The following is a 27,135-nucleotide window of genomic DNA, read 5'->3' as shown; positions in this document are numbered from 1 at the left end:
ACTAATTAACATTTCACCTGTAAAGATAAGATTATTTATAACAACTATTCTAATTAAAACAAAAATATTGTTTTAACTAAACTTAAAAACTTGACCTTGCTGTTTATCTATGTGAAATTCGCTTGTCATATAGTTTAAATTAGTTCCTGTTATCTACCACATTATTTAGTTTAATATAAAAATTATTTGTTTCTCCGTTTTAAAACTCTCGGGTCTTTCGAGCCCGGTCATTTAGGGGTCATCCAGTAATTACATCACACGAATTTCTAGGTTTTTTGACTCATTGTCACACTTGGTCACATTTACTCTTGGTCTATCACTTGGCCGATACGTCTGACTTATAGTTCACTAATTTGTTCACTTAAATATTTCCCTTATAGTAATTATTATTGCTTTGGTGAAAAATATGCAAAGTCAAGCATTTAAACTCATTTCCAAAGAAACGGAATCATTTCACTTACACATGTTTGGCTTGTCCGCTCAATAACTTTTCTAATATCCGTGCCATCCTGAAGTAAATAGTATCAAATGATAACTGATAGATAATATTGTAAATTGTAAAAGGCTTTAATATTTCTGGGTAACAAAACTTAATCTTGTGTTTTAACACTTTTAACTTTTAATTTATCTGTGTTTTACAACACAGATAAATTAGTTAGTCTAAAAGTTTTGTGTTTTATAAAAATCGGGCAAGTGCGAGTCGGACTCGCGCACGAAGGGTTCCGTACCATATAAAAAAAAAAACAAAAAAAAAAGCAAAAAAAAAAAAACGGTCACCCATCCAAGTACTGACCACTCCCGACGTTGCTTAACTTTGGTCAAAAATCACGTTTGTTGTATGGGAGCCCCATTTAAATCTTTATTTTATTCTGTTTTTAGTATTTGTTGTTATAGCGGCAACAGAAATACATCATCTGTGAAAATTTCAACTGTCTAGCTATCACGGTTCATGAGATACAGCCTGGTGACAGACAGACGGACAGACGGACGGACGGACGGACGGACGGACGGACGGACGGACGGACGGACGGACGGATGGACGGACGGACGGACAGCGAAGTCTTAGTAATAGGGTCCCGTTTTACCCTTTGGGTACGGAACCCTAAAAACTAAGAAAAAAGTTATGGTATTACATGATGCCTTCATATTATTATTATCTAAGACTATAACTGTCATATTTATAATCTACTTCAGTATGTTTGTAGAAATATCTAAAGATAACCCTTAAGCATTTCATTAGGAAGTGTTTAATAAGGAAGCAACAACTAATTCTAAGATAATTGAGTTGAGAGTTTTATCTATTACTCCATTTATTTGAGTACACTTGTGGGATTTGTCTACAAGAGTTGGCATTATTTCATAATATACCTAGGGAAATTCGCCAGTAACTGGCCACCCTAAACTAAACATGAATTAAAAAATAAATAAATAAATATTATAGGACATTTTTTACACAAATCAACTAAGCCCCACGGTAAGCTCAAGAAGGCTTGTGTTGTGGGTACTCAGACAACGATATATATTATAATCTTCGAGCAACACGGAAGGGAGGCGGCATTCGCACCATTTCCCCTCTGCCGAGGTACAAGATTAGCGCGTCAATCTAATCTAGCGCGGGTAATAAAACTAGTTGCACTTGGATTTTTCACTAGACCGAGTCCAGACGCGCGCGTGAACACTGCTGCACAAAAATGCCTGTTTGCTCGGTTTTTTGTTATAAAAAGAGGCCGGGGACATCAAATTTACAAAAAGAAAGTGTTACATTTCACATGTAATATTTTTTTTACATATCATACGTTTAATTACATTCAAACACAATTATTATATTTTAGTCTCATGTAATTGTTGGATTTATCGATTTTGCTCGCTCAGTACAAATTGCGGATCGGTCGAGCGACAAATCCGACTTCTCATCTCTCAGAATACAATAACACACTTCAACGAAAATGTGTTAGTGTGCGTGTTGTGACACTTGTCACTCGTCCGTACACAAAAAGAGATCGAGGTTTGCAAGATTTGTCTTTGACGTGTGTCATTTTCTATGTATTTGTGTCGTCATTTCAGATTGGATTTTGTATGTAAGTGTGTGAGAAGTGCGACTGTGTGCACCTTTCCCCCCGCGAAAAATGGCAGAAAGATTTGTACGGTGAGATATCGCTTGGGCCCCTCCCTTCCGATGTGTCGGAAGCCGGTGTTGCTCGAAGATTATAATATATAAATACTTAAATACATAGAAAACAACCATGACTCAGGAACAAATATCTGTATCATCATACAAATAAATGCCCTTACCGGGATTCGAACCCGGGACCATCGGCTTCGTAGGCAGGGTCACTACCCACTAGGCCAGACCGGTCGTCATTCACCTCAATTCTATTCACCTATAAACAGAATTCATTTTAGTATAAGGTGGCTAGTTATTGAAGTCTGGCCAGTTATTGAAACCTTATGACCTATTGAAACCTTAGAGGATATAACCAACAGAGACGCCATGTCTAAAATTTTCGGTACAAAATAGTCTGCCGTTTTTGCGGGGGGGGGGGGGGGGGGGGGGGCACATCAAATGTATAGGTACGTCATGTCAGATAAACGTCAGTCCATACATATGGTTGGCATGTGGTTGACCATTGGCCGCCTATTTTCGACAGAGGGGAACGCCTGTTAATGGCGGCTCCATTGTTAATTACTCCGAGATTGAAACCTAATGACTAACTATTTCTTGATTTCCGAGGCACGTTTTTTCCATAGACTTTACTTTAGAGATGCAACGGATAGTTATTTGGCCGGATACCGGATATACGGCCTGCCTATCGGCCGAATATTCGGTATCTGGCCGCAAAATATTCGGCCGGCGGAACTATACCTACATTTCAGTTTTTCACGTGCGCATTGTGCAGATTTGACCTGTTTCAATAGTGAACGTTCGTGCGGACTCATTTCTAGGTTCGAAATGAGTGCGCGTGCATGTCTGTGTAATGTCTAAATTGTTTTAAAATACATAACTAATAACGAGTACGATTATGACCGTGACTCTTTCTTAAATCCAATTTTGTTTACTCCGAAATCAAGCAATGTTTTATCCGGTATCCGGCGCCGGGTAGTTGACAACTATCCGGTATCCGGCCGGATATTAAAATAATAGCCGGAAAGGCCGGATACCGGATAGTAACCGCATATCCGGTGCATCTCTACTTTACTTATACGGAGTTACATATATCTTTGCTGTGACATACGACTACGGAACTATTGCACCAAGGTCGCCTCTTGTTGATTGATCTATTAAGATAAACATGTTATTATTCCACTTATCATGATGCTAGAAATAGATAGACTAATGAGGAAACTGACTATACCCACCACTTACAAAGAACTCGCCTCAAACTAGCCAGTTTAACCTTTTCGACGCATTGACAACTCAGGATTGGCCTTACGGGCAATATGAATGGGACATGAATGCGGTGTGACACGATTGATCGCAACTAGTTGCGTTAGACTGCACGATTGGCTCGAATTCGTGAGTGACACCGTTGAACTAGAAAATAAATGAAATGAAATGAAAAATGAAAGTGAAATGAAATTGTTTTATTCCAGAAATCTTCCATAAAATTACAATAAAATAAAATTAAAATTAAACTATTTGACTGTACAATAAAATTAAAATTAAATTACATAATTACAAATTAAAACTTAATATTAACTAGTCTTAGGGGCGTATCGCCCCGACCCTATGGTGACCGGTTTGTGGAACCATTTTTAGTGTGACTAGAACCATTTTTAGTGCCTGTAAGGCCAGTCCTTATATATACGTCAATGTTTCGACGCCAACGACGGATATATCCGAACCGCAGGTCCAACGTCTGCCATCTGTGTTATCAAAATCGCTGCCATTTTAGCTTGGTCTAACTCTATACATTATTTCGAGGTCATACGTTTGGTCTAAGGGTGGTATCAGTGGGGAGGCACTCCTGACTTCGTGCAAACTCGGCTCCGTTCGGCTCAGCATTGCTCCGAGCAATTATTAGGGTTGGCGCAACTTGACGTCCGTTTGCGTGCACGACCACAGATAAGATAATTACTTGAATTTTGACAACCCTAAATAGTCGAAAGGGATAGTGCCATAAGTTACAAAGGGATATAATGATTCGTCCCTGAATCGCTGTCAAACTTCGGTTTTGTAGGAAGTGTCCTTTCTGTACGGTAGTACAGTCACCTGCAATAATATGTTACCCTTCGAAGGCCGCAAAAATATCTGACACTATCTTATTTGTAGAGCATTAAGCGTGTGTCACATATTTATGCGGCCTTCGAAGAGTAACATAATATTGCAGGTGACTGTACTATTACTTATTTTGTGGTGGTATTCCACCTGTCCAATTTGTATTTTGTTTCACATTTTGCTTAATGGCGAGAGACGCAATGACATTGGACCAATATATTGGACGGATGGAATATCATCCTAACGAGCGAACGTAGGTAGTCTGCAAGCTGTTGCAATATTTATTAGCACTAGGTCACGAATGATAAACCCTAACATCATTAGATGAATGTTTATATTGTTCTAATGTAAATAATTATAAAATTATATTACCAGTAGGTTTTTAGGAGACGGTTATCTAACAGTTACGTAAAATCATGTTTTGAACATGGTTCGAAATCGTGTGTGTAATTAATATAGGTACACATCAAAGACGGGGCGGAGTCTCAACACTATCAACTCAATTTTCAAAAGCTTGCCTGAACAAAAACAGATCTTATTTACATTATATGTATTATTCTAGCTAGACTTTAGACCTCTTAAACCTAGTACTCACGGTCTGAAAGAGCGGGATGCAGCTATCTGCTAGAGCAGAAGACGTTCTCCCTAATTGAGTAAAAAATACCCGTAGGTTTTTTTTGTATTTTACTACCACAAAATTTAAAAGGGGCACAATTTTTTTTACCAAAGGGTAGGTTGCAATAATATGTTACGCATCAAAGGCCGCAAAAATATCTGACACGATCAATAAGATGTAGAGCCACAAGAAGGTATCACATATTTTTGCAGCCTTCGAAGAGTAACATATAATTGCAGGTGTACTCGATGTTAAATAGGTTGGCCACCCCTGGGCTAAAATGACAGTGAGGCCAGAGATCTACCTATATTTTTAGGGTTCCGTACCCAAAGGGTAAAAACGGGACCCTATTACTAACACTCCGCTGTCCGTCTGTCTGTCACCAGGCTGTATCTCATGAACCGTGATAGCTAGACAGTTGAAATTTTCACAGATGATGTATTACTGTTGCCGCTATAACAACAAATACTAAAAAAAAAAAAAATATTTAAGTGGGGGTCCCATACAACAAACGTGATTTTTTTGCCGTTTTTTGCGTAATGGTACGGAACCCTTCGTGCGCGAGTCCGACTCGCACTTGGCCGGTTTTTTTCTCACTCTCACACAGTGTTTTCTCAGTACTGGCAGCATTATTGTGAATAGGGACTATAGGTTTTAGATATAAATGGTGTTTATATTATTTTATTACTTATTTATTACCTATGTTTACATAGACAGAGCATAAATATGTTGTCATACTGTATCTACGGGTAAATAAGTTAAAATAACACATGATAACATTCTAATGTAAATATTGTGTTTTCTTAACCTAGCATTATATTATAATTGCACATATTCACACAGCAACATACAGCATACCTCATCGTTAGGCGGAAAAGGCCGTTGCTGGCAAAGTTAATTTTAAAGTTAATTTTGGAGTCCGTTTAATTAGGAATTGCGATTTCAGACTAGTCAAATACAAGGTCAATCTGGCTAATTCCGTCCACGAGCGTATATATTTCTTTGATTTTCAAACGTAGGAAAAAAAACCATTTGCTTTTGATTGCTGAAACTAAAAGCAATCGCTGCTTTGTCGACGAAATTATCAATGTTGTTCGTTGTTCGAGAAAAACGGTAGTGGACGGAATATACCCTATGACGGAGTTAGCCACATTGATCTTAGTGTTTTGTTTTAGGGCATCCGCTAGCGTTAGAAATGCGTGCTCCGACACGCACTAGGCCGCTATTTTGTCTATTAATTCACTGTTGGCCCCATTGCCAACAAATTGAGATAGGTATTTCAGATATGATAGACCTTTAGTGTTTTAAGTATTTTATTTAAAATATAATAATAATTTCAACCTATATACGTCCCACTGCTGGGCACAGAGGCCTCCTCTCATGCGCGAGAGGGCTTGGGCTAGTCCCCACGCTAGCCCAATGCGGATTGGGGACTTCACATACATCTTTGATTTTTTTCGCAGATGTATGCAGGTTTCCTCACGATGTTTTCCTTCACCGAAAAGTCAAGTGGTAATATAATGATATTTCGTACATAAGTTTCTTAAAAACTCATTGGTACGAGCCAGGATTTGAACCCGCGTCCTCCGGATTGAAAGAGTCATGACCACTTGGCCACCACCGCGTCCTTAGGTATTTTAATAGTCACATTTTCTCTACTAGGATTGTCCACAGCAAAGATGCCCGTTTTCGGAACGCTTTTGACCATTTAGTAGGGATCCAAAGGACTCGAGCCTTTTAGCTCTTTTTTTAGGGCTCGCCTCATTTCTTGACGCCTAAAAGGCTAAAAGCCTATTTAGCTCTTTAGCCCCCGAGCCTAGTTCTATTTAAGATCCTAGACTCTTGGGGCTAATAACCTTATTAAGGCTTGGGGCTAAAGAGCTAAATAGGCTTTTTTTTAGGGGCTTAATAAGGTTATTAACCCCAAGAGTCTAGGCTCTTAAATAGAACTAGGCTCGGGGGCTAAAGAGCTAAATAGGCTTTTAGCCTTTTAGGTGTCAAGAGATGAGGCGAGCCCTAAAAAATAGAGCTCCATAGGCTCGAGTCTTTTGGATCACTACCATTTAGTCAGACGTGACTTATTCCGTTCCGGCAGTTTAAAGACTTCTACGGAATTAGTTATAAATAATTATCTAAAAATAAACTTCCATGGAGTATTCCTCTCTGATAGTCTCGAGGAGGAAACAGACGGTCAGTGGGTCACCAAGACCTTGTTTGCCGCTGTTATCAATGTTATCTTACGGTATTTAATGAAATACTCGTTTCAGATATGGAGATATGATCGATTGAATATACCGGACGATACATATTCAACCTATACTTACATGTCACACACAGACATTATTAAAACATTTATATCGAGTCTATCGCGAATTTATTTACCTATGGGGCTGTCCATAAATTTGTCATCGATTTTTGTCGATTTTTGACCTCCCCCCCCTAAAATCATCCAAAAATCATGCTTCGAATGACCCCGTTTCCTCCTACATCATGCTACCATCATCCGATGTCCAGACCCCTCCCCCCTAATTTGAAATGACGTAATTTATGAATAGCACCTATGTGATGCGAGTTGTCCTAGAAACTAATAATAATACTAGCGACCCGCCCCGGCTTCGCACGGGTTACACAAAACCTTAACAAATCATACACCTACACCTTCCTCAAGAATCAGTCTATTGATAGGTGAAAACCGCATGAAAATCCGTTCAGTAGATTTTGAGTTTTTCGCGAACATACATACACACACACAAACAGACAGCCGCGGCGGGGGACTTTGTTTTGTAAGGTTTAATGATAAGTAATGAAAGAGTGCTAACTCCATATATCAGTTTTCTTATCAAAATGCGAGTTATTTCGTAGTCGACATCTAGCATCAATTAGCGGAATTTATCAGTACTGCTAGTTGACAATAGATGTCGCGACAAACGAAAACTTTAATGCTCAACAATTTTCAAGCAATATTATAACCGGATTAACCGGAACTCTATTTTGAACTCCTTCTGCTTATAATATTAGTTGTAAATTGTTTTAGCAGTACATTTTTCATCAGTAGCGACACTTGTGACATCTGGTGGCAAGTAGCGGTACTGATAATTCCACTACTTGACGTTAGATGTCGACTACAAAATAATTCGCGTTTTGCTAAGAAAACTGATGTATGGAGTTACCACTCTTTCTTTACTTATATTTCTCTGATTTCGTTAATATATTTACTTATTTAGCTGATCAGTATTTAATAATTAACATGTCTTTCCAGGTCTCCGGAAATCAAAACATCTAAATGGGGCCATTCGCAGCGCGAGCACGGAGCAGCCTAAGCTGCATATGGACAAATGCCTCATAGTGTCTAAGGTCACCCGCTACGAATATGAGAAGTGAGTAGTATACTACTATAATACTTACTGCTGTCGCGCAACGACCCGAAGTGGATCTTGGCCTCCGACACCAAAGACCGCCATGCTACTCTGTCCAAAGCTGTCTAGTCCATTGGAGGTAGGACGGTTCCAGTGTGTCTAATTTAATACAAAGAAATAGGTTTAAGGTTAACGCTGCGCTGTATGCTTGGTGGAACAGAAATTATGAACAAGTATTAACAGGTAAAGATTTATAAAAAATATGGGCATTTTCACTTAAAGGTGTACCATTTACTTTTTTTCGAAAATCTATCAAGATTTGGGTTATTTCTACTCAGAATCACGAGGACTATCGATTTAAAAAGAAAAAAAAAATGGTTTCCAAAAAATGTCAGTTTTGTAACGCATTTTTACTAGTGATGTACCGAACATTGATTTGGCCGACTAGCCGACTAATCGGCGCTCGAATGGCCGATTAGTCGGCCGACTAGTCGGCTAGTCGGCCAGATCATTAGGTTCGTATAAGTTCAGGTGAAAAACAATAGTTTTGCTCCTTTGGTTGCGCTATTCATCATATCTTGCTTGGCTAAAAGGTGTTCTCTACAGGTTCAAAGACCTATCACAAGAATCCTCGTTCAATTTCTGTCTTTATTTCTTTTATTTTGCGATCCTGAGCAGACCGTCAGTACAGCTTGTAGGAGGTATTTCCAAGGCTCTATTTCCCGTACGTAGTCACCAGTTAAGAACCTATCCCCTGTGGTCAGCGTCTTTATACGAGCAACGTGCCCTAAGTCTCTAAATTTTGCAATAACATAATTAGTTCCTCATGGCTCGACCATTAAAAAAAAAAACAAAAACTGAATAATAATAAAAAAAATTAACTATCGAACTTGCACATGAAATTACACGAGAATCAGTTGAGATCGACCAGGCTCCAATTTCACCACGGTGACAGGTGCGACAATTGTAAAACATCACTGTTGCTGACGTCACAGGCATCCATGGGCTACGGTTACCGCTTACCATCGGGAGGGCCGTATTCCTGTTTGCCACCATCATTGTTTTATTAAAAAGAACTTTATTATATCGAAAAAAAACAGATATTTCTCTTTCTAAGTTTATGACAATTGTCACAAAAAAACTACAATTGTCACGAAATTCCGACATATAACTCATTACCTGTCAAGAATTACCTACAATTCTTCTAAATCTTGACAATTGTCAGAAACTTCGCAAAAGAAATATCTGTTGTTTTCCGGTATAATAAAGTTTTTTTTAATAAAACAATGATGGTGGCAAACAGGAATACGGCCCGCCCGATGGTAAGTAGTAACCGTAGCCCATGGATGCCTGTGACGTCAGCAACAGTGATTTTACAATTGTCGCACCTGTCACCGTGGTGAAATTGGGGCCTGGAGAGCGATTTTTGAATTTCGATTGCTCGACTTCGTAACTCGAAAATCGGTGGAAAACGGCGAAATGCTAATTTTTGAAATACGAGCGATAGAAATATGGAATCGAGTGGTTTTGACCACTCGTTTTCAATTCTATTCGTAGAATTCAAATGCCTAGTAGTTGAGATATTATTGAACGAAATACATGAAAACTAGCGGTCAAAATTCAAAAATCGGGCCCCTATAGAGAAAAACAAGATCCCACCAACATATGATAACGATCAAACGGTCAATTATATGAACAAAAGTTTTCGTATGCACCCTGAATAGGTATTTTAGTAAAATAAACATAAAACATATGGTAAATATTGACTGTTGATTTCTTTTTTTTCTGCTTTTCTTTCACTAATAAAGTGCCGACTAATCGGCCATTTTTGCCGACTAGTCGCCGACTAATCGCCGACTACAAATGTGGCCGGATAGTCGGCTTTCCCGACTAGTCGGCGACTAGTCGGTACATCCCTAATTTTTACATACATTTTGTATGGACCGTTACAAAACTGACACCCAAAATTTATATGAAAATCTGGGGACACTTTTTTTCTTTGTCTCATTCAATAGTACTCGTGATTCTGAGTCTAAATAACCCGAAAGTTAATGGTTTTTCGAAAAAAAGTAAATGGTACCATTTTTTCTGAAACCCCCATGTAAGAGTTTAAACCTCCAAAGTCCGAAACCAGTCATGAAACAAGAATGAAAGGTTATCGATCGATCAATAATTCATATTTTCCTGGCCGCTGTGTTTACCGGGTCCGCTGTGATATCGGGTCACAAGCCAGTACGAACTGGAAAACATTCCACTCTGATACATCACGTATATTTAGAGTGATAACATGTGCATACATGATTTGTTGAACTGGGAGCGCTATAGTCCGGATGTAGTATATAATTGTTTTCCATTCGGAAACGTTCGTATTTGTCATGCTACTTCAGTCAACCTCAGTACTTTTTGTACCGAGATTGACTGAAATAGCAAGCCGAGTTCGTACGTTTCCGTGAAATTACGATGGAAAATAATTATGTAGGTACTACATCTGTACCAAAGACATATGTAACTTCGTATAAGATGAATAAAGTCTATGGAAAAAACGTGCCTCGGAAATCAAGAAAAAGTCATTCTCGGATAGATGGCGCAAACACCTTTGGCCTATGCTCGGCTAGATGGCGTGACGACACCGTTTCATATTTAACAATTTTAACACATAGATATCAGTGAATGAACATGGGTCAAAATGATATAAAAATAATAAAATCATTTATCCATATATACAGGATGATTCATGAGACGTGAGCAGGACTAATCCTGCACACTCAGTAACTGATAATTGATCGATCACCGTCGTATTTAGGAGAAACAACCACACTTTTTCCTAGTTTTTAACTTTTTGGTGAGAGCAAATTTAATTCTCAACAATCATGGTCACCCTACAGGACCTAATTAATAAACATAAAACCTCTTTAACCGTAATGGCATTTTGATTACGAAAAAAATAAACTGTCAAACTTGAGTGAGATACGAGTTTTCAAAACTAACCAGACCGTGATGACCTGCTGACAGTGATGACATTCAATTTGACACAGAATATCGGTAGTTTAGTATTCTAATTTTAGGGTGACCATGCATGTCGTAAAAAAATTAATAACTTTTTTTTTCAACACGACTAGAAAATTAACGTTAAGACGAAACAGGAGCTGAGTTTTAAATATTTTAGGTAAATATACCCGTCTCGCTAACGGAAGCGGCACCTAAAAGTAGTGCGATAAGGACAAGGCGAAAAATCCTGCGTAAAAATCTCAAAAATCGAGGTTTCGTACTCCTCTGTTTCCTCCTCCAAAACTTAACCAATCGTAACCAAATTTGGAAATCTAAATGATTATGAAATTATCTGTGTCGGACCGTTTTGCTTTTTTGGCTAATTGATATCAGTTTTGAATGCCACGCCTCTCATTGCGACATAGTCAATTAGGCCATTTTGGCCATTTTTGAAGGGCTCTAGCGCCTTAAAAAACAAAAATATCAAAAAAAGCAAAACGGTCCGACACAGATATTGACAATATTAATCTGTGTTGAAAAAATCATTGCTCTAGCTTCAAAAACCACGGAGGAAAACGAGGAGTACGTTTGTATGGAGAAATGACCACTCCTGTTGGCTCTTAACCTCACTAATACTGATACGAAACAGTTGCTTATAACTAACGATATGCGCAGTTTTAGTCCTGCTCACGTCTCCTGAATCACCCTGTATACATTTTTTTGATAATTGAATACGTTTTCATTTTGAGTTTTAGTCGTGTGTCGATAGATGGCAGTAAATTTACTGTGACTACAAAATTTACTATGACAGGACCCCTCTATACTATCTATTCTCTTTGATCTGTACGGAGAGTCGGACCAAGCTAAGTTTGCACAGGGATGTTGCGAATATCCGCATCCGCAACCGCGGAACTTCCGCATTATTTTCAACATCCGCATCCGCATTAAATCGATGCGGAGCTTATGCGGATGCGGATGTCAAACAAGTCGGTACAGGAACGTCTTAAGCGGCGGCGTAAGTGCTAGCAAAGACATGTAACTTCGTATAAGATGAATAAAGTCTAAGGAAAAAACGTGCCTCGGAAATCAAGAAAAAGTCATTCTCGGATAGATGGCGCACACACCTTTGGCCTATGGTCGGCTAGATGGCGTGACGACACCGTTTCATATTTAACAATTTTACACATAGATATCAGTGAATGAACATGGGGCAAAATGATATAAAAATAATAAAATCATTTATCCATATATATACATTTTTAGGGTTCCGTACCCAAAGGGTAAAACGGGACCCTATTACTAAGACTCCGCTGTCCGTCCGTCCGTCCGTCCGTCTGTCCGTCCGTCCGTCCGTCCGTCCGTCCGTCCGTCCGTCTGTCACCAGGCTGTATGTCACGAACCGTGATAGCTAGACAGTTGAAATTTTCACAGATGATGTATTTCTGTTGCCGCTATAACAACAAATACTAAAAATAGAATAAAATAAAGATTTAAGTGGGGCTCCCATACAACAAACGTGATTTTTGACCGAAGTTAAGCAACGTCGGACGGGGTCAGTACTTTGATGGGTGACCGTTTTTTTTGCCGTTTTTTGCATAATGGTACGGAACCCTTCGTGCGCGAGTCCGACTCGCACTTGCCCCGTTTTTTTGATAATTTTATACGTTTTCATTTTGAGTTTTAGTCGTGTGTCGATAGATGGCAGTAAATTTACTGTGACTACAAAATTTATTATGACAGGACCCCTCTATACTGTCTATTCTCTTTGGTGCTAGGTAATTTCGTCATTACCTATAATACCTAATAACGAAATCGTCTAGATCCAGAAAAGTCGGCCAAGTTACTATTTATTCTTGCTCAAATACTAAAGCTTTCGTTTTTTTTAATAAAAATGACTAAAAATTTAATATTTGAAGTTTTTTAAGTACCTAATCTTGACATCCGCATCCGCGGATGTGAGCCTTTAAATATCCGCATCCGCATCCGCATCTGCGGATGTCAAAAAATCTGCTTCCGCAATATCCCTGCAGTTTGCACAGACTCTGCAAAGTAAAAGTGTGGCCACGTGACACGTCACCCGTTTGCAATAGGACTACGATGGTTGATTGATTGCATTATTTGCATTCATTGTCATTGTGATCCCGTACGCTATTTTCATCGACACAGAACAAGTCAGGATGGCCGAGCGGTCTAAGGCGCTGCGTTCAGGTCGCAGTCCACTTCTGTGGGCGTGGGTTCGAATCCCACTTCTGACAAACTTTTTTTATTTTTGTTGAAAGGAAAAAAAAATGTTAATAAATTTTTTGAAAGAGTTAAAAGTAGACGGCGTTATATTATAATATTTATAATAGTTAAAAATATATCGTTTTAGTGTTAAATACATAAATACCTACTTCCTTGAGGGAAGTACCTATAGCTACTGACAAAAGGTACTTTTTCATACAATTTCCATTTTGGGAGAAAACGGTTTCCACTAACTAAATTTTAACATATCACTTTGTTTTTGATGTCGATCGCTTCAGCATAATATATTCCAGGTTTATAGGTTTCGCATTAAAAAAAAAATTTTTATATTGCAAATTTCGAAAAAATGTAAACTTATAGGTAAAATGACTACTTTTTCATTGTGTCAGTAACACTAAATAAAAACTTTTTACAAAAAAAAGCAAACCGACTTCAAAAAGGATGAAATAAAATATTATCCTTTTTGAAGTCTATGCGTTACCAACTGATATGTTTGAAGTCGGTGCCAAGTCAAATTTTGAAGCATACCATGATTTTAGTGCGATTCGATAAGGATGTACCTACGTTGGATTGCCTTACACGACGACAATGAACGTACTTTCTGTAGGTACAGTCGACGTTAAAAATATGTTTACACTTTTCGCCTTATTACAAAGGAGTAAGGTGCAAAAGTGTAAACATATAATTGACGTAGATTGTATCTAAGAACACACCTCAGAACACACGATCAAACCTTCTTGGCGCAGTTTGTACCATGTTTGTCGGCACATTAGTGGAAATCCAATGCATTTTTTTCCGTCGTATTTTTTAAATAGCATTTCTTACTAATGCTCCAACAGTCTATAGCACGCAAGTGTGAGATTGGGACTGAGTAATTTCCCGTCCCTTATCCAGAGGACTACATTTCAAAATATAAAACAATTCAAGAAATTTACCTTCTTGCCAAATTTCACCTAAAGCGGTTCAGTTGTTTAGCCATGAAAAGGCGACAAAGAGGCAGACAGAATTACTTACACATTTGTAATAGTTATTAGTACAGTTCTAATGGGATTTATAGCCATAAAGCTGATTATTTGTGAATTGTTACTACTTAGCTTGGCACCGACTTCAAACATATCAGTTGGTAACGCATAGACTTCAAAAAGGATAATATTTTATTTCATCCTTTTTGAAGTCGGTTTGCTTTTTTTTGTAAAAAGTTTTTATTTTTCCATTTTTAGTTTTAACGCATTGTTAAGAGCGCGACGCATGAATGAAAAACAAGATCATGTTTAACACTAAATTCGTGTACCTACCTATTTCTTTAATAAATATGTAATCAGGAATTTTCTCGAGTCCGTCTGGGAAATTATAATTCCTGTCACTACTACACTAAATCCATCCTCCGCCCCGCCACTGACCCAATCCCTCAACGCCCCGATCACTCAACCTCACAGCGCATCAACCCCTGATCCAGGAACCCCTCGACCCTGAACCAGAAATTTTCTCGAGTCCGTCTAGGAAATTATAATTCCTGTCAACTAAATCCATCCGCCCGCCCCGCCACTGACCCAATCCCTCTGCCCCCCGATCACTCAACCTCACAGCACATCAACCCCTGATCCAGGAACCCCTCGATCCTGAACCAGCAACTCTTCAACCGCCATTCCCCGACTCCTTAATCCCTGACCCCTTGACTCCTAACCCTAATCCCCGATCAGTAGCCTTACCAGCTTACCACGAGTTTGACATTGATATATTCGCTAGCATGTTTGTAACTTACTTCCTATGCATCTCGCTCGTACTAACCTTAGTGTGAGCGAGATGCATAAAAAATTACATTTAGATGCATAAGACGTTAGCGAATGTGTCAATGTCAAACTTGTGGTAAGGCTACAGTTGCAGTACATCAAATTGGTGGTTTTCGGAAGCAATTGCTCGAGTTACTTTAGAAAACCCCGAAATCACTTAACACGTGCCTTTAAAAATTGAGGAGTTCCCTCAATTCCTCATGGATTCCATCATCAGACCAGAACCAAAAATAATACGGAAACGCCTTGGAGGTAACTTCTTCCAAACAAAAAAAGAATTACTCAAATCGGATCACAGGTGCCGGAGTAATCGCTGAACATACTTAAATTTAAAGAAATCATCATCATTATCATCAAAATAATCATCATCATCAGGTCTACTTCATCAAATTGGTGGTTTTCGGGAGAAAATGCTCGAGTTGCTTAAGAAAACGCCCAAAACACCATGCATGTGCCTTTAAAAATTGAGGAGTTCCCTCAATTCCTCATGGATCCCATCATCAGAACAGAACCAAATTAAAATGGGACCAACTCGGAGGTAGCTCCTTTCAAACAAAAAAAGAATTACTCAAATCGGACTACGGATGTCGGAGTAATCGGTGAACGTACATAGAAAAAAAAAAAAAATAGCCACAACCGAATACAGAACCTCCTCCTTCCATGAAATTGAAGTCGGTTAAAAATGATGAAGAATGGAAAATATTTAGAAGTGGCAAACGTTTTCTCTTTTTGTCACGTGCACGTGTCGATCACGTGCTATACTTCCCTCTTAAAATGACTTTATTGTGTGTTGCGTTTGTGATAGCGGTCAAACAAGTCTAAATTTACGTCTTTAAGTTATAAATAGCAGTATGATAACGGTCTTAATACGCACTAAGCTAAAATATCAACAAACAATTATAGAGTCTTGAATAACAATGATCAAACATGCGCTGTATAAAGATTAACCCCTAAATGTCTACTAAAGTTAACAAGCCGCTAATAATCGTTTGTCCCTTTCCATCATACCAATACGTCGGAAAGGGATAAACGATTATTATTGGCTTGTCAATTTTAGTAGACGTTTATGAATAGGGGGTAAAAGTTTAAACTCTTATTTAATTTACTTCTCTGCATTTATGTAGTATGACAGCGCTACGTGTAGAAAAAAACCGGACAAGTGCGAGTCAGACTCGCCCACCGAGGGTTCCGTACTTTTTAGTATTTGTAGTTATAGCGGCTACAGAAATATATCATCTGTGAAAATTTAATGAGATACAGCCTGGTGACAGACGGACGGACGGACGGACAGACGGACAGCGGAGTCTTAGTAATAGGGTCCCGTTTTAACCCTTTGGGTACAGAAACCTAAAAACGGAAATTTGGAGTGGATGCAAAAATTACAGTTTTTATTTATTTTAACCAAAACTAGCTGAATTAAGGGGCTACCCGAGGTTTTCATCGATTTTTGACAAGTTTGGAATGGTATTTCCTACTTTTGCACTACAGATAGAATTATAAGACAAACGGCTATCGGTTCTTCAATCTCTTATTCCCATTTTTGTCTACCGGATTTTGAAAGAAATTAAAACTTATTTTTTTATGAATTTTGTCACCGTTAAAACCTTGTTAATTTTTGAAGTGAAAACTTCTTTAGCGGCGCTATAATAGTTACACTGTGCACTTTTTGTGATGGGGAAAAAATGTTAAACTCGCGACAGGTCACGTGACCGACAGATTCGACAGATTGAAAATTCGTAAGACGAACACGTGACCTGATCGAAAAACTGTTACAATGTCATTGAGTTTTCACTTCTGCCGGCACCCCCGGAGTCCAACCCGTTGTTTTTTTTTGTTTTGACTAAAATCTTTTTTTTACAGACACAGTCTCGACAACATATCCGACGCTGAATTGGAAGCTGTTCTTCGAAAGCGAGGGTCAGACTTCGACGCCATGCTGCAGAACCATAGAGAACAGAAGGCTTTCGAGCAGAGTGTGGCGAGGAGTCTGGGGGAGATGGGCCGAAAAGTAGAAATGGCTAGCAGGTGAGTTTCATGGATTTTTTTAGTGCAACGAAATGGGCATTTGTATTTAAAGTTGTACCACCAACTTGCACTTTAGTTTTTTCAGTCAGAATCACGACCTCTTTCGATCCTAATACGAGAAAAAAACTGTCCCCATAAACAAATTTTTATTGTCCGTTTTGTTACGGTCATAGAAGATTATATCTATTGAAAACCGTAACCAAACGGACCAAGAATTTTGGGGATACTTTTTTTCTCAGTAAAAAATTAAAATGGAAAAAGCTAACTCAACATTTTTTTGGATCAAATTGAAATAGAAATGCTCATATATGTACAAGTCGGGAACAACATAATCTAAATCGTGATAGCTTGTTAGTATGCCCAGAAGGGTGGCCGCATGGTCCAGAAGGGTGGCCGAAATATTGGCCAGTCCTCTGGTTACCCGAACGCGCTATATATAAGGCGCTTTGTAAATTCCTTAGGTGTGTTGACATATTTTAAACTACAATACTACCCAATCAGGGACACTGGGGGTACCAGTCATGGGTCTATTTATGTACGGGCCTTAAATAAGTTGGTTGCAGGTTTTTTGTCGACAGTAGGGCAATTTAGACGAGATTTAAATATTATATTAATAAATGTTTAAAAATCAATAAAATTACTTTATTGATAAAAACAAAGAAAGAAACAAATAAACATAATAAAACTTAAAAAAAACTTACACATAAAAAATTTGGCCCAGATCGCCGTCAACGGGCAAGGTGCCCAGAAGGCTGGCCGTATTTCCCCGCTGTATGGCGATATTAATACGCTGGTCGGAATAGTGGCCAGGAGTAAAAATATTAATAAAATAAATAAATATTAGGGGACATCTTATACAGATCAACCTAGCCCCAAACTAAGCATAGCTTATACTATGGCTAGGCGACGATATAGTTACATACTTATATAGATAAATACATACTTACTACATAGAACTAATTATATATAACACTTTAAACTCTCGCGTTTTGTACACATATTTAATTACACAAACGGGTCTGCCGCGATATAATTTCATTGTTTTTACCTTTAATTCCGACGTTTCAGCTGAGTTGCACCAGCTGTGGTCACGGAAAGACTGACGTCCCCATGGTATAATAATATACTCCGCCTGGTACTCCATTCCGAGATTCGCGTATGACCTAACTGACACGCGCCTACGTCATCATGCTGTTTACAGGTTCTCAAACTTTGAAATGTGGGAGAATTTTAACCAACGGTGAAAATTATTTTAACGGCATTAATTTTAAGTTATTTATGTAGAAACATAGTAAAATAAAACAAATCTAATGTATTAAATTAAACTTTATTTATCTATACAAGACAAACGTTTAAAAAACTAATTCACAGTTACACATTAATTACCAAGCTTACGACGTGAAAAGTTTGGAAAACACTGCGACTGCTGACACTGAGCGAGAAGGAAATAACAATTAAGAGCCAACAGGAGTGGTAATTCCTCCATACAAACGTAGTCCTCGTTTTCCTCCGTGGTTTTTGAAGCTAGAGCAATGATTTTTTCAACACAGATTAATATTGTCAATATCTGTGTCGGACCGTTTTGCTTTTTTTGATATTTTTGTTTTTTAAGGCGCTAGAGCCCTTCAAAAACGGCCAAAATGGCCTAATAGACTATGCCGCAATGAGAGGCGTGGTATTCAAAACTGATATCAATTAGCCAAAAAAGCAAAACGGTCCGACACAGATAATTTCATAATCATTTAGATTTCCAAATTTGGTTACGATTGGTTAAGTTTTGGGGGAGGAAAAAGAGGACTACGAAACCTCGATTTTTGTCATTTTTACGCAGGATTTTTCGCCTCAGCTGCAGTTGTCCCTATCGCACTAATTTTAGGGGCGGAGTCAAGTTTCTAAATACGTACACAGCCAGAAAAGTGATGGGCAATAGTCGACATTTAATGTCGATAATCTAGTGATGTAAGAAGTTATCGATAAACCGTCTTGTGTGAAAATATCTAGATCCTAAGATACAAGGGGTTTTGGGTTGAGAGTAGGGAACACATTTTTGTAGTTATGATATACAATCTATTATGAACTTTTTGATTCTAATATTTCAAATTAGAAATCAAAATCAAAAATATTTTATTGCATGGTTAAAATGGGTTAACAAAATTTTTAGGTACCTACAGGCACGCTTCGTAATTGTCGAGCAATTTAGGGTCCTAGCTGAATTGGTTGTTCCATACTTACTCGCCCATATAACCATTCCAGTCGCAGAATCACAAAGTGGTAACTAAATGTCAGATGTGTCGTAACAGAGTCCACACAATGTGTCTAGAATTGTTTCGAAACAAAGTGTCGTCGCCGTGTCTACACTTTTCCGTAACAAGGTGTCGACACATTTGTGTGCACTTTGCGTGCGGTTTGCGACTAAATCTGACAGCAAATTTGTGACAGCAAATGTCAATATAAAATACCTCTTGAAAACCAAGGTTTGTCAAACTACTATTAGTGTCTCGTGTGCTCGTAATTCTAGTAAGTCCTCATGGGCAATGCAAATGATAATAATCGACCGAAACCATATAAACACTCAACACCCGTCAACCTTTTACAGAAAAGTTTTTAAAGAAATGCAATAAGCTACTTAGGTCAGGCAACGAATGCTCCAAAAGTTGTAGAGGGAAATGCTCGGAACACAATTTTTGACTCCGTAACTCGGTTTGACAAGTTAGGAGGTGAACATATCAAAAGTCCCCGGCCGTAGCCCTTGAGCGGGGGGGGGGGGGGGGGGGGGGGGGCTTTAAAGGTCCCATTCTCCGGTTTTTCGATTATATCTCGGAAACTATGCATCTCAGCGACATGGCCACTTATACAAAATGAAAGTTAATTTAATTTGTTAAAAGTTTATTCAGTAAATTTTTTCGATATGTTGAATAGTTTTTGAGATATCCGCTCTTGAAAGTTTATTTAGGGCTCTCAATTTTATCTTGATATATCTATATCAGTGAAGGTGCTAGGCCGTGTGTGGTATCGTTTTCGTATAAATCTGGGGTGCTGAATCCATTTAAGGTATCACATTGACACCATTCCACAAAATAAAAATAAATCTTTTTAGGGTTCCGTACCTCAAAAGGAAAAAACGGAACCCTTATAGGATCACTCGTGCGTCTGTATGTATGTCCGTCTGAATACACAAAATAGTTCTTTACCTATAGATGACAGGAAAACCTATTAGAAATGTGCAGTCAAGCGCGAGTCGGACTTAATGTACGGAACCCTTAATACGCGAGTCCGACTCGCACTTGGCCGGTTTTTTTGAAACTCCTCTTGACGCTTAACCGCTGAACCGATTTCGTTGAAATTTGGTATAGAAATAGTTTGCGTCCCGGAACAGGACATAGGATAGATCTTATAACCAAAATCATCTTTTGAAGGTGTGAAAAGTGGCGTGGAAATTTGTACGGGAAATCAATAACCGCTGAACCGATTTATATGAAATTTGGGATGGTCTACATCTTTGATTTAGTTAAAAATGATAAAAAAACATGACTTCAAACCTAAACTTAAACAGTATTAACTTCAAGAAGTCAATTCTGAATTCCCCCCTACACCTGATTTCACACCTTTAAAGGATGATTTTAGAGATAACTTATTATGTCCTGTCTCGGGACTCAAAATATATGTGTACCAAATTTAAATTAAAACTGTTCAGCAGTTTAAGCGTGAAGAGGAGTTTAAAAGAAAGTATTTTAATAAGTTTATATGTTTTTACTTCGGAATGGTGTCAATGTGATACCTTAACTAAATTTGGTACTGCGAATTTATACGAAAACGATACCAAACATGGCCTCGTAGCCTTACTGTTGTAGAAGTCAAAATAAAATTGAGAGCCCTAAATTCTTATTACTTGGCCAAACTTGTGTAGAAGGAAAAGGTAAAATAAAAGTCTTCGGCAGGAATATAAGACACAAATATATATATTTTTTGCGTTACTATTTCAATCATCAAATATAAACATACCTTGATTATATTATTCTAGTGAGATCCTCATAGATAAACAAAAACATTTACTTAAAAAATTACAAGGTCGAAATGTCACGGAACTTGTGAGAGTAATATGTGAAAAATATAAACTTTTATCACAAAAAAAATCTGGACACAATTTAAGAATCACCCAATTGCGTCGAGGAATCATCTGTATTTTTGCTTGTTTCATTACCTCCTCGCTTCTTTTTTGTCCTTTGTATTCTATAGCAATTTGTTAGATCTGAAAATAAAGATAACTTGCGTCGTCACGGATGTCGTTTTGTAGGTTTTAGGGAGTGCGGTCAAACCAATTTGTCAGTAAATAAAAACAAAAAACTATATTCATCCTTTTCTTTTGGGTGCTAGTACTAGTGTAAGTCAAAGATAGTATGATGATTCTCTCTATGTTTGAAATGAGACAGTCCTTTGACAAACTATGGTAAAAAATAGTTGTTAATATCATGTACATTTTTATTACAATTTCGAAATTCAAATGTTCTTCCTAATCAACTCGGCCACTAAACTATACATGGTCAAGCAAATCTTGTCAGTAGAAAAAGGCGCGAAATTCAAATTTTCTATGAGACGATATCCCTTCGACCCTACATTTTTCAATTTTGCCGCCTTTTTCTACTGACAAGATCTGCTTGACCAAGTATAACTGATAACTTGGTATCCGATCCGCTAACTCGGCGAATGAATCGCCAATTCGCCAACTCTCCGAGCCGAGTCAACGCTATCACACTGCTACTAAGGCCATTCAAAAATAAACCTTAATTCGAGAGCCCGAAGGTTCTTATATGACAAACAATACATTATGACTTAAAACTTTATGGGAAACAAAGAGACCCCTTTAATTTCACGTAATGTCCGCATCTAATTTATATATGTCCACAGTAAACAAACAAATGAATGATAAGAAAAGACAGAGTGCTGTGAGCGGGAGTCCATCCATGACGACTTTTATGACAAAGTGTACGGTAGACATCTTGGTTTCCAAAATGGTCATCATTTTCGAATTCTGCACACCCTAAAACCTATACATATAGTAGTTCGCCCCGAACTGTGAACTCGCGGTTCGCCAAACAGATCAATTGAATGCAGTGCTACTTAGTCTGAGATGGGCATTTCGTAATTGATTCCTGATTCCACGATTACTTGAAATTACTTTGTAATCTGAGTACCGATTCCTAGATTACTTTGTAATCTAACAATACCGAATTACCAAGTACAATTCCATTTGAGGAATCAGGAATCAATTTTTCTAATACTACAATTACTAGTAATAGAAATCAATGTCGATTCTTCATTAGGTACAGGAATATATATTACTTGATTCCTTTCAGATTACATTTCGTACTACTACATAAGTACTATCAAAAGTACATTTCGATAGTAGATATAGATGTTGTTGACTTAGGGTCGGTTGCACCAAACTGTTCGTATCGTTAAAGAGTTCCCTAAATTTTTATGTATGGAAAGTTTCATAGTAAAGTGCCGGGGCGCGGCGGCTGACGTTGATCAGTCTGTCAAATGTGGTTGGTGCAACTGGCCCTTACTAGGATGCATCTACCGATACCTTATTTGAAACAGGTGTGCAGATTTCGAAATTGATGACCATGACCAATAACACGACATCCATGACGACTTTTAACATAGTGCATGGCGGCCATCTTGGATTCCAAAATAGTTATTATTTTCGAAATCTGCGCTCCCTAAAACCTATAAAACGACAGCCATGACGACTTTTATGACATATTGCATGGCCGCCATTTTGGATTCCAAAATGGTCATCATTTTCGAAATCTGCGCCCCCTAAAACCTATAAAACGACATCCATGACGACTTTTATGACATAGTGCATGGCCGCCATCTTGGAATCCAAAATATTCATCATTTTCGAAATTTGCGCCCCCTAAAACCTATAAAACGATATCCATGACGACTTTTATGACATAGTGCATTGCCGACATTTTGAAATTGAAAATGTTATCATTTTCGAAATCTGCGCCCCCCAAAACCTATAAAACGACATCCATGACGACTTTTATGACATAGTGCATGGCCGCAATTTTGGATACCAAAATGGTCATCATTTTCGAAATCTGCGCCCCCTAAAACCTATAAAACGACATCCATGACGACTTTTATGACATAGTGCATGGCTGCCATCTTGGAATCCAAAATAGTAATCATTTTCGAAATCTGCGCCCCCTAAAACCTGTAAAACGATATCCATGACGACTTTTATGACATAGTGCATTGCCGCCATTTTTAAATTGAAAATGTTATCATTTTCGAAATCTGCGCCCCCCAAAACCTATAAAACGACACCCATGACGACTTTTATGACGTAGTGCATGGCCGCCATTTTGGATTCCAAAATGGTCATCATTTTCGAAAGCGGGGCCCCCTAAAACCTATAAAACGACATCCAGGACGACTTTTATGACATAGTGCATGGCCGCCATCTTGGAATCCAAAATGGTCATCATTTTCGAAATCTGCGCCCCCTAAAACCTATAAAACGATATCCATGACGACTTTTATGACATAGTGCATTGCCGCCATTTTTAAATTGAAAATGTTATCATTTTCGAAATCTGCGCCCCCCAAAACCTATAAAACGACACCCATGACGACTTTTATGACATAGTGCATGGCCGCCATTTTGGATTCCAAAATGGTCATCATTTTCGAAATCTGCGCCCCCTAAAACCTATAAAACGACACCCACGACGACTTTTATGTCATAATGCATGGCCGCCATTTTGGAATCCAAAATGGTCATCATTTTCTAAATCTGCGCCCCCCAAAACCTATAAAACGACACCCATGAAGACTTTTATGACATAGTGCATGGCCGCCATTTTGGATTTCAAAATGGTCATCATTTTCTAAATCGGGGCCCCCTAAAACCTATAAAACGACATCCATGACGACTTTTATGACATAGTGCATGGCCGCCATTTTGGATTTCAAAATGGTCATCATTTTCTAAATCGGGGCCCCCTAAAACCTATAAAACGACATCCATGACGACTTTTATGACATAGTGCATAGCCGCCATCTTGGAATCCAAAATGGTCATCATTTTCGAAATCTGCGCCCCCTAAAACCTATAAAACGACACCCATGACGACTTTTATGACATAGTGCATGGCCGCCATTTTGGAATCCAAAATGGTTATCATTTTCTAAATCTGCGCCCCCCAAAACCTATAAAACGACACCCATGACGACTTTTATGACATAGTGCATGGCCGCCATTTTGGATTTCAAAATGGTCATCATTTTCTAAATCGGGGCCCCCTAAAACCTATAAAACGACATCCATGACGACTTTTATGACATAGTGCATGGCCGCCATCTTGGAATCCAAAATGGTCATCATTTTCGAAATCTGCGCCCCCTAAAACCTATAAAACGACACCCATGACGACTTTTATGGCATAGTGCATGGCCGCCATTTTGGATTCCAAAATGGTCATCATTTTCAAAATTGGGGCCCCCTAAAACGTATAAAACGACATCCATGACGACTTTTATGACACAGTGCATGGCCGCCATTTCGGATTCAAAAATGGTCATTATTTTCGAAATCGGCACTCCCTAAAACCTATCGATACCCATCTCGACTTTTATGACAAAGTGTTTTGCTACCATCTGCATGCAAGACATTTCTATTATTTTTACGTACAAAAATGGCCCCCTGTCAACTTTCAATCGAGATTTAATCGATAATTTATTCGATTAATATTCAGATTAATTCAATTTCAATCTATGTTAGGTCGACTAAACTAATCGCGATTAAAATTTGAGAATTAACTTTTTTTATTCCATTAATTAGTCGAATAAACAGTTAATCGATTAATGCCCATCTCTGACCACGGCATTTTTACACTTTGAGAATATCTGAAAACAAATCAACACAAGGAGCCATTTTGCAAATCCAGTAACATACCAGTAACTTTGTTATTACTTTTGACAGCGCGTGTCATGTGTCAACACAGAGTCGACACAAAGTCGAAACATTGCAACTACTTTGTGACTGCAATATTTCTCAGCCTTAAACCATATTTATACATCATAATTAACAAGTTTCGTAGTATGTAAAGCGTTATTTCCGTTATTTAAGTATAGTATACGCATCGAAGTACTAAAAATGCTTCAAATAATATAGTTATGAACACAGGCACTGAGAAGTAAACAATTTCATTTCCGGCTAAACTAAAACAATGCGGTGGCGCGTTGATTATATTACACTTAGTTTATCAAATCACTCGAGCAGTTTAATTCCCCATAATAATTTAAGTCCTATTGTAATATAAATGCAAACAATATATAATTATGTCTTGTAATCCGTTTTAGAGATGGCGTATTAATGTCACTTATTTTTATTTAAGTATTTTTCCATCTGACAGTTTCCATTTGACAGGAACAAAATGAACGAATGAACGAATGATTTTGGCATAAAGTAGTCGCAAACCCGAAACAATGTGTGCACACGGCGACCACACTTTATGTCACTTTGTGTCATGTGTCGACCCTTCCCCATTTCTGGTAACTGTGTCGACACGGCGACGACTCTGCGACTGGAATTGTGACCGAAACAGACGGTGTCGACACAAGATGTGTCAACACCGCGTCGTAACGGCGACTGGAAATGGTTGTATGGGCGTGCTCTATGGAATGTCCAATTTAGCTAGAACCCTAAATGGCTCAACAATCACGGAGCGTGACAGTACAAATGATTCATGTTCTGTATATCCTGCCCTACAATGGCGTTAATATTTGGTTGTCATGTCTATACTTCGTTTTTAAGCATTATTGAAAAAAAAAATAGTAAATACTAATATTAACCACTAAGTACATAACTATTACAAAAAAAGCTAAATAATTATACGATTGCATGCTTAAAAAAGACACGTCACCTTCACTCTAATGCTAAACAAACGAAGAATAAGAACTAACAGCGATAAGACCGCCTGTTGCTACCTTTATCTACATTGTAAATCGGTTTTAGGGTTCCGTACCCAAAGGGTAAAACACGGGACCCTATTACTAAGATTCCGCTGTCCGTCCGTCCGTCTGTCACCAGGCTGTATCTAACGAACCGTGATAGCTAGACAGTTGAAATTTTCACAGATGATTTATTTCTGTTGCCGCTATAACAACAAATACTAAAAACAGGATAAACTAAAAATTTTAGTGGGGCCTCCCATACAACAAACGTGATTTTTGACCGAAGTTAAGCAACGTCGGGCGGGGTCAGTACTTGGATGGGTGACCGTTTTTATAAATAATGGTACGGAACCCTTCGTGTGCGAGTCCGACTTGCACTTCGCCGGTTTTTTTTTAATTTGTTTTTATGTTTGTGGTGTAATAAAGAATATTTTAGAGTCAGACCAAGAAAAGTCTACAGCAATTTTGATAGCACACGCAGTGCAAGTGTTATTTATATGTCATAATTTCATAGAAGCGACGTTTGAAATAATACTTGCACTGCGTGTTCTATCAAAATCGCTATAGATTTTTCTTGGCCTAACTCTACTTTAAATTACAAAGTAAGGCCTAAATTATAAAATAAGGCCCATCAATGTTTTTTTTTTTTGTGTTTATTAAACTTGATATTTTGTCTATAGTATTAGCGGACATGGCCTCAAAATTTAAACCCGCTTAAGAATCGGGCCTTATTTCGTGCATTATATACAATACTACCCATTTTTGTGTAGTCATTATTTATACTATAGAAGCATTGTTTGAGTAGCCAATTATTTAAACAGTATTTTTTTAAAGGGCAACGGTGGCAATATTAAGGTCTGGATAATAAGATACAGATCTTAATAAGGATATCAATGTAAGTGAATGTTACCATGACTACCAAACAAA

The 27,135-nt window shown here is 38.1% G+C and overlaps 1 protein-coding gene and 1 non-coding gene across 2 annotated transcripts in view; both read left to right on the top strand.

Annotated features, from left to right (window-relative positions):
* The window catches only part of LOC134802869 (NAD kinase 2, mitochondrial), a 51,099-nt gene that overhangs the window by 1,204 nt on the left and 22,760 nt on the right, over positions 1 to 27,135 (top strand). The window contains exons 2-3 of the mRNA XM_063775604.1: positions 8,092 to 8,209; positions 17,071 to 17,235. Of these exons, the coding sequence (XP_063631674.1) occupies positions 8,092 to 8,209; positions 17,071 to 17,235 (283 nt within the window). The remainder of the gene's footprint in view (positions 1 to 8,091; positions 8,210 to 17,070; positions 17,236 to 27,135) is intronic.
* On the top strand, positions 13,348 to 13,431 carry Trnal-cag (transfer RNA leucine (anticodon CAG)). Its single transcript has one exon. It is a non-coding gene; the product is annotated as a tRNA-Leu (tRNA).

This window comes from Cydia splendana, chromosome 25 (assembly GCF_910591565.1).
Source record: "Cydia splendana chromosome 25, ilCydSple1.2, whole genome shotgun sequence".
Classification (NCBI taxonomy): domain Eukaryota; kingdom Metazoa; phylum Arthropoda; class Insecta; order Lepidoptera; family Tortricidae; genus Cydia; species Cydia splendana.
Note: the sequence above shows the minus strand (reverse complement) of the source record. Positions and strands in the feature narration are given on the sequence as shown.